General features: G+C 41.8%; 1 protein-coding gene across 3 annotated transcripts in view; it reads left to right on the forward strand.

Annotated features, from left to right (window-relative positions):
• Window positions 1-274: 274 nt before the first annotated feature.
• Window positions 275-8,524, forward strand: part of LACTB (lactamase beta) — a 17,559-nt gene continuing 9,309 nt past the window's right edge. The window contains exons 1-5 of one of the 3 annotated variants that reach the window (XR_002771947.1): window positions 275-696; window positions 1,144-1,210; window positions 3,579-3,769; window positions 4,066-4,402; window positions 6,005-6,166. Coding sequence is in view for 2 of the 3 variants with exons in the window: in XM_003784400.2 (XP_003784448.1) it covers window positions 340-696; window positions 1,144-1,210; window positions 3,579-3,769; window positions 4,066-4,402; window positions 6,001-6,166 (1,118 nt within the window). In the remaining variant the exon portion in view is untranslated. Of the gene's footprint in view, window positions 697-1,143; window positions 1,211-3,578; window positions 3,770-4,065; window positions 4,403-6,000; window positions 6,345-8,524 lie in introns of those variants that run through there. The other 2 variants (XM_003784400.2, XM_023510046.1) reach the window with 2 other exon arrangements.

Raw genomic sequence — 8,524 nt, forward strand, 5'->3', positions numbered from 1 at the left:
GTAAGCACTCTTGACAAATTTAATGACACAAGTGTTGTGTTGTTAAGAAAGAGTGCACACTGGGGGGCAAGATGGTGTGGGTGAGAACTAGGATGAGAAAAAGGAAGAAGGAAAAGGAAAACAAACAAACAAACAAGAAACAAGAAAAAGACCAGGCAAAAAGAAAGGGAAAGAGGAGGAAGGGCTCGATACGATCGGCGCTCCGGCGGTCGGGCGTCGACTGGTAGGGTCTGAGCGGGTCCCGCCCCCTTTCCTCTTCTCCTTGCCCCTCCCCTCACTCCAGCGCCCCTGCCTTCCCGGCCTGCGCTAGCTGGGAGGCGCTGGCTCTCCCGAGACGCCATGCACCGGCTCCTGTCAGTCGTGATGGCCCGGGCTGGGAGCCCCAGGGGCCAGGCCTGGGGTTGCGGGCGACGCGGGGCCCACCAGCGCGCCGGGCTGCCACCGCTTGGCCACGGCTGGGTCGGAGGCCTCGGGCTGGGGCTGGGACTGGCTCTTGGGATGAAGCTGGCGGGTGGGCTGAGGGGTGCGACCCCTGCGCAGCCTCCCGCGGCTCCCGACCCCGAGGCCTCGCCTCAGGCGGAGCTGCCGCAGGAGCAGTCGTTCGCCCCAAGGCCTCCGCAGAGCCCCCCGCCGTCCTCCGCCAAGAGCTTCGCCAGAGCCATTGACAGCAGCCGCGACCTGCTGCACAGGATCAAGGTGCGGCGACTGGAGGGACGGGGAGGGGTGGGGTAGGCGGCCAGGGACCCCACGCCCCACCCCCGGCTCGCCCCGGAATGGGACCTCTTCATGGTCCTTCCCTGGGGCTCAGCGGACGCACCCTGGGCGGCAGGGTGTCGGCGGTCGGTTTCCGAGAGAGACTTCCCCTTTCCCCCAGCCTGGCAGTGGTCAGAGCTCTTGTGGGGTTGCCCAAGTTGGGGCGGAGGTCCCCGCCCACCCCAGGACAGTCCCTTTCCCCTTAGAGTGCGGACGGGGCACGCCCCTCGCGGTTAGCAAGGAGGCCGGGCCGGACGGAGGGGGCGGGACCAAGCAGAGGGGGCGGGGCGGGCCTGGATCGAAGGGGCGGGGCCTGGAAGGGCCCCTGGACAGCGCTGGGGTTGTTCATCCTGTCTTTGAATTGTCCATTCTTTTCCACTTCGCTCTTAGGATGAGGTGGGCGCACCGGGCATAGTGGTTGGAGTTTCTGTAGATGGAAAAGAAGTCTGGTCAGAAGGTGGGCCCAGAAAAGTGTTATTTAGTGGCTTGTTTTGTGCCAATTGTTGAATAAAATACAGATGTTGTACTGGTTGAAGTGAATTCCATGAAATACTGTTCCGTTTACACTAAAGTGATACATATTGTATAGAAAGCCTGCCTAACAGAAGAATCAGATTTTTATCACAGCGAGATTTAAAATGTGACTAATAAATAAATTGGGGTCTTAAAGATGGCTTGCTTCTACCCCAGCTTTTCTCTGAGGACTGGATTTATTGTTCTTTATCTTTGTCCCAAGTCCCTCAGTGGATGCATGAAATTTATAATAGCAATGAGACCTGGGCCAGGCGCGGTGGCTCACGCCTGTAATCCCAGCACTTGGGAGGCTGAGGCAGGTGGGTTGCCTGAGCTCACAAATTAGAGACCAGCCTGAGCCAGAGCGAGACCTCGTCTCTAAAAATAGTCGGGCGTCGTGGTAGGCGCCTCCGGAGGCTTAGACAAGAGGATCACTTGAGCCTGAGAGTTTGAGGTTGCTATGAGCTGTGATGCCATTGCACTGTATCGAGGGCAACAAAGTGAGACTGTCTCAAAAAAAGTAATGAGACCTGTGTATACCGTGTTTTTATGGTAAAGATTAATTTATAAATCAGGCACAGTAAGAGATTAACAGCAATAACTAATAGTAAAATAGAACAATTACAACTACACTCACAATAGTGTACAATTTAAAACATGAATTGTTGGCTCGGCGCCTGTAGCACGGGCTCAACGGCCGCGTACACCATGGGTGGTGGGTTCGATCCCGTCCCCAGCCTGCTTAACAACAATGACAAGGGCAACAAAAAATAGCCGGCGTTGTGGTGGGTGCCTGTAGTCCCAGCTACTTGGAAGGCTGAGGCAAGAGAATCTCTTAAGCCCAAGAGTTAGAGGTTGCGGTGAGCTGTGACACCACACACTCTACCAAGGGTGACATAGTAAGACTATGTCTCAAATAAATAAATAAAAATAAAACATGAATTGTTTATTTCTGGAATTTTCCATTTAATATATTAAGATGAGCTAAACCACAGATATGGATGAGGGGTGGTGGTGGCTGTACAATAACAATCCATTTTATTTGGATTGCATATTTGTAGCTAACCTTATAGACAGATAAGAAATCAGAATTTCTCTCCTCTTTTTTTTTTTTGTTGTTGTTGTTGTTGTTAAAGACAGGGTCTCCTTCTGTTGCCCTGACTAAAGTGCAGAGGCATCCACATAGCTCACTGCAATCTCAAACTCCTGGGTTCAAGTGATTCTCCTGCCTCAGCCTCCCAAATAGGTGGGAATACAGGTGTATACCACCACTACACCAGGCTAATTGTTTCTGCAGAGACGAGGTGTTTCTATATTGCTTAGGCTGATCTTGAACTCTTGGCCTCAAACTTATCCTCTGACCTCTACCTCCCAAAGAGCTGAGATTACAAGTGTGAGCCACCACACCTGGCCTCAGTTCTTTATATTTCTTAATTAGATTTCCATATTGTTAGCCCGTATAGAAAATAGAAAGCAAACTTAAACTTTTTTCTAGGCTCGGCGCCTATAGCTCACCGGGCTAAGGCGCCAGCCACGTACACCTAAGGTGGTGGGTTCGAATCCCCAGCCCGGACCCGCCAAACAACAATGACGGCTGCAACCAAAAAATAGCCGGGCGTTGTGGCGGGCGCCTGTGGTCCCAGCTACTTGGGAGGCGGAGGCAAGAGACTGGCTTGAGCCCAGGAGTTGGAGGTTGCTGTGAGCTGTAATGCCACGGCACTCTACCCAGGGGGACAGCTTGAGGCTCTGTCTCAAAAAAAAAAAAAAAAAAAAACTTTTTTCTAGAAAGAACTTCAAATTAGTAGTACACAGTTTTCCTTCTGGTTTACCAGCCAAATTAAATTGCTGTGAATTAGCTAGATTTGGTTTGCAGAACATCTTTTCACATTCATTTTTATAGGGTGGCTATTAAAGGAATTCAGTGGAAACTCACTCAAAAATCAAGGATAAATATAACCTGAAGAAGAACATGATGTTTTCTTTAAAGAATGAAAAGTAACTTATTTATAATACAGAATAATTGTTTAGATAAGCTAACAAAAATTAGTATATGAATTAGATGGATAATTACTATTGCACACAGGATACAATTTCACTTTAGTAATAAGGTTAAATTGTTAGACTTACTGGTATCAATGTTGCTAAATCTCCCATCCCTTACATGTCCAATTTTAAGTAACTTATTGAAGTGGGATATCTTTTCCTTTAGATAAAGACACAGAATGTGTTAAGATAATATTATTTCAGTTTTTGAAGACTTGTTTGATCATGAAACCTGTTAATAGTGATGCTTTGTGTCCCCCCCCCCAAAGGTTTAGGTTATGCTGATGTTGAGAACCGCGTACCTTGTAAGCCAGAGACAGTTATGAGAATTGCCAGCATCAGCAAAAGCCTCACCATGGTTGCTCTTGCCAAATTATGGGAGGAAGGGAAACTGGATCTTGATATTCCAGTACAACGTTATGTGCCTGAATTCCCTGAAAAGGAATATGAAGGTGAAAAGGTAGTGAGACTCACACTTTATTTTACTGATGGCATGTGAAATTGTTTATGCTGGAATTTATATTTCAAATGTTTCATAGGATTTTTTGGCTTGTTTTTAGTTATAATTATCAGATTAATTTTTAAAAATCCACGTGACAATTGGATAGATGTTTTTCTGAAATTGGAGACTAAGGATTTGTACATGACATTTTCCCAGCAGCAGTCCAAAATGGACAATATGAGGCATTATTCCAAAGCTGCTAACTTTTTATTACACAGTTTAATATTGTAATCGAATTTTCCTGTGTTTACAAGGTTTCTGTCACAACGAGATTACTCATTTCTCATTTAAGTGGAATTCGTCATTATGAAAAGGACATGAAAAAGGTAAAAGAAGAGAAGGCTTATAAAGCCTTGAAGATGATGAAAGGAACGATGGCGCCTGACCAAGAAAAAGAAGGCAAAAGTAATGAAAAGAATGACTTGGCTAAAGCTAAGACAGAGCAGGATAATGAAACCAAATTCCGGAATTCAAAACCTTGCAAGAAAAAGAATGATTTTGAACAAGGCGAATTATACTTGAAAGAAAAATTTGAAAATTCAATTGAATCCCTCAGATTATTTAAAAATGATCCTCTGTTCTTTAAACCTGGTGAGTGTTAATTCCTTCTCTTAACAAAATTGCCGTTGTTGGTGTGTTAATTTTCAGGAAATACAAAATGATAGCCTCCTGCATTCAGTGAGGTTAATGATTGTGGTCTGGGTCAGGGCAGTGCTTGCCCTTCCTAACATAGCCTAACATTCGGGGAGATAGTTGTTTAGATGTAGCCTCATTGGAGCCTACCCAGTCATTAGAGGATTCTCAGTATCAAGATATTCATGGAAAATTACAGAGCAATATTAGAAAAATAGTCCTTCAAATAAAACCCTGGCCAAGTGGACATGATAAAGTATTGCTAATATTTTAAAATGTAGTTATAATTAAATTGCTTATTTTGTGCCTTTATTTCTTAATAAAATAGTTATTTCTTAAAGAAATTTCTTTAAGAAATAACTATTCTGGCTCGGCGCCTATAGCTCAACCGGCTAAGGCGCCAGCCACGTGCACCTAAGGTGGCGGGTTCGAATCCCCAGCCCGGACCCACCAAACAACAATGACGGCTGCAACCAAAAAATAGCCAGGCGTTGCAGTGGGTGCCTGTGGTCCCAGCTACTTGGGAGGCTGAGGCAGGAGACTCGCTTGAGCCCAGGAGTTGGAGGTTGCTGTGAGCTGTAATGCCATGGCACTCTACCCAGGGGGACAGCTTGAGGCTCTGTCTCAAAAAAAAATAAAAATAATAAAAAAATAAAAAAAAGAAATAACTATTCATCAACTTCATTATATTTTCCCAAAAGCTGATCTATAAAAATAATTATCTTTGTTTTTGTATACTTGAATGTAGTACCTTTTGAAACCACTTTAATTTCTTTAGATTTACCATAGGTTCGTGTATTTTTATTTCATTTAAAAAATTGTTTTTACTATGAATAGATACTATATAGGTATAACAAATAAGGGCAAAGGATATCATTATGCATTTTTTCTTAAAGTTTTTAAAGAAACTTTTAGTACAGATCATATGATTTTTAGTACAGATCATATGATTTTAAGTTTTCAGAATCTCAAATTACATCATGATATATTTGAAACTATATATAAACATGTATTTGTATTTAAATATGTATCTCAATGTTTTATATGGCTACATATTCTATTAAAATATTTATGCCTTAAACAATGGGTAGAAAGTATATGAAAAACTTCCACTCAGTTTGCTTTTTTTCCCCTTCCTATTTTTTTTTCTTTTTCTTTTTTTTTTATTGAATGGTAACTATGTACATTAATGCACTTCTGGGGTACAGTGTGGGGGTTTTCACATGCTCCCCTTCCTATTTTGTTATCAGTTTGGAAGATTTTGTTTTAGTTTGTCGTAAGGTAGGATTTATTTGCTTATTTCACAATCAGAGGAAGGAACAGAGTCGTGTGAAATTTTAAATATACTGATCATCATTTTATTCTCATGTTAAGGACATGGGCCTTTGTAAAGTTAACTAAATTTGTTGATATATCATCCTTGATTCTTTCTAAACGCTGAAGTAAAATATTCCAATTTTAAAGGTATGTCAATTTTCAGTGTGAAAAATATTTTGCATGTTTTTGAGTAATAATCAAGCTTTTTTTTTTCTCCTCCCTTGCAATGATGTCTCAAGGTAGTCAGTTTTTGTATTCAACTTTTGGCTATACCCTACTGGCAGCCATAGTAGAAAGAGCTTCTGGATATAAATATTTGGACTATATGCAGAAAATATTCCATGACTTGGATATGCTGACAACAGTCCAGGAAGAAAATGAACCAGTGATCTACAATAGAGCAAGGTAAATGAATACCTCCTGGTGTGTCTGGCTTATCTTAAATCTCTTTTCAGTTAAAAGTCAAATTTTCCTTGTCTCCATTCCAAAATCAACTTACCACATTCTGGGAGCTTCCCTACATGTGTTTTTTTTTTTTTTTTTAAACCTATAAATCAAGGGAAATAAAGCATGTTTGTGAAGTCCCTCAAAACCTTCAATAAAAGCTATCATAACTCAAGCACATGAATAATTAAACCAAAATCGCACCCATCATGGGCATCTTAAATCATCCACTTTCTTATGTTTTAGCTAATGCTTTGTTTGTTTACATTTTGTTATCTTTTAATTGTTTTAATGTTTGGTTTGAAATAATTTAGCTGGGTGAGATGGCTCATGCCTGAAATCCTAAATACTTCAGGCAGCTGAGGGAGAAGGATCACTTGAGGTCAGGAACTACAGACCAGCTTGAGCAACATAAAAAAATCTGGTCTCAAAAGAAAAAAGTTTAAAAATTTTTTTGAAAGAAAGAATTTCTTTCGCATCCCAGCAGTCACCAAAAAGGAAAAAAAGAAAAAGAATTTCATACTTATAAAAAAGTTGCAAAATAGTACAAAGAGTTTACATGTACTCTTAACCCAGATTTCCTTAATCTTATCTTCTTGCCACAATTGCATTGTCTATCTGTGTGTTACTTTCTTCTGAACCACTTGGAAATAACTTGCAGACGTGGTACGCCTTACCCATAAATACTTAAATTTTTCTTCTCTTTCTTTCCTTTTTTTTTTTTTTGAGACAGAATCTCACTATGTCGCTGTCGGTAGAGTGCTGTGGCATCACAGCTCACAGCAACCTCCAGCTCTTGGGCTTAGGCAATTCTCTTGCCTCAGTCTCCCTAGTAGCTGCGACTACAGGTACCTGCCAGAATGCCCGGCTATTTCTTTTTGTTGCAGTTTGGCTGGGGCCTGGTTCAAATCCGCCACCTTGTTCAAACATGGGGCCAGCACCCTACCCACTGAACCACAGGTGCTACCCTAAATTTTTATTTTCTAAAAGCAAGGACATTCAGGAAATTAACACACAATGCATTTATCAAATTTAGAGATCTTATTCAAATTTTGTCAGTTGTTCCAGTAATGTCATTTTATAGCAAAAGAAAAGAAAAAATCTTTTCTGGTCCAGCATCTCACATTGCATTGAATTGTCTTGTCTCTCAGAAGTCAAATGATATCAGTTTGTCCTATGATTGAGTATAGTATTTTAATCTCTTTTTAATAGTGCCTGTTAGATTTTTCCACTATAAAGTTACTATTTTTCCCTTTTTTATTAACAAGTGTATTTAGGGGAGATACTTTGAGACCATGTAAAACTCCTCTTTCTCATCAAACTTTCTACTAGTTTTAACATCCATTGATGATTCATGACTGAATCACTTATTACAGTGATAGTTAGCAAATGGTGATTTTCTGGTGCCACCCTTCATTCCATATTTGTTAGTTGGCATTCTATTATAAGAAAGTGGTTTCTCTTCTTTTTTATTTATTTATGCATTTATTTATTCATACCAGTATGCATTCGTGGATTCTTAGTCAATGAGTTATAATCTGTCACTGTCATTATTTAACATCCTGCTTTTAAAATATTAAGCAGGTAGGGGCAGTGCCTGTAGCTCAGTGGGAAGGGCGCCAGCCACATACACCCAGGCTGGCGTGTTCAAACCCAGCCTGGACTAGCTAAACAACAATGACAATTGCAACAACAACAACTATATATATAGCCAGGCATTGTAATCCCAGCCACTTGGGAAGCTGAGGCAGGAGAATCATTCAAGCCCAAGAGTTTGAGGTTACTGTGAGCTGTGACACCACAGCATTCTACCAAGCGTGACATAGTGAGATTCTGTCTAAAAAAAAAATTAATAATAAATATTAAGCAGGTAGATATAGTGGCTCATGCCTTTATTCCCAGCACTCGGAGAGACCAAGGTGGGTGAACTTCTTGAGACTAGGAATTTGAGACCAGCTGGGGCTAGATAGCGAGACTCTGTCTCTACATAAAATTTTAAAATTATCTGAGCTTGGTGGCACAAGCCTTGTATTCTAGCTACTCTGGAGGCTGAGGCAGAAGGATTACTGTTGAGCTATGATTGAGCCATGGTGCTCCAGCATGCCAACACTTGGCAACAAAGTGAATCCCCTTCTCTTAAAAAATAAAAGCAATCAAGGGCAGGGCAGGGTGGCTTACTCCTATAATCCTAGCACTCTGGGAGGCCACGACCAGTGGATTACTTGAGTTCAGGAATTTGAGACCAATCTGAGTAGGAGCAAGACCCAGTCTCCAAAAAGTAGCTGGGCATTGTGGTGAGTGCCTGTAGTCCCAGATACT

This window comes from Otolemur garnettii, unplaced genomic scaffold (assembly GCF_000181295.1).
Source record: "Otolemur garnettii isolate 467f Iridium unplaced genomic scaffold, OtoGar3 scaffold00011, whole genome shotgun sequence".
Classification (NCBI taxonomy): Eukaryota; Metazoa; Chordata; class Mammalia; order Primates; family Galagidae; genus Otolemur; species Otolemur garnettii.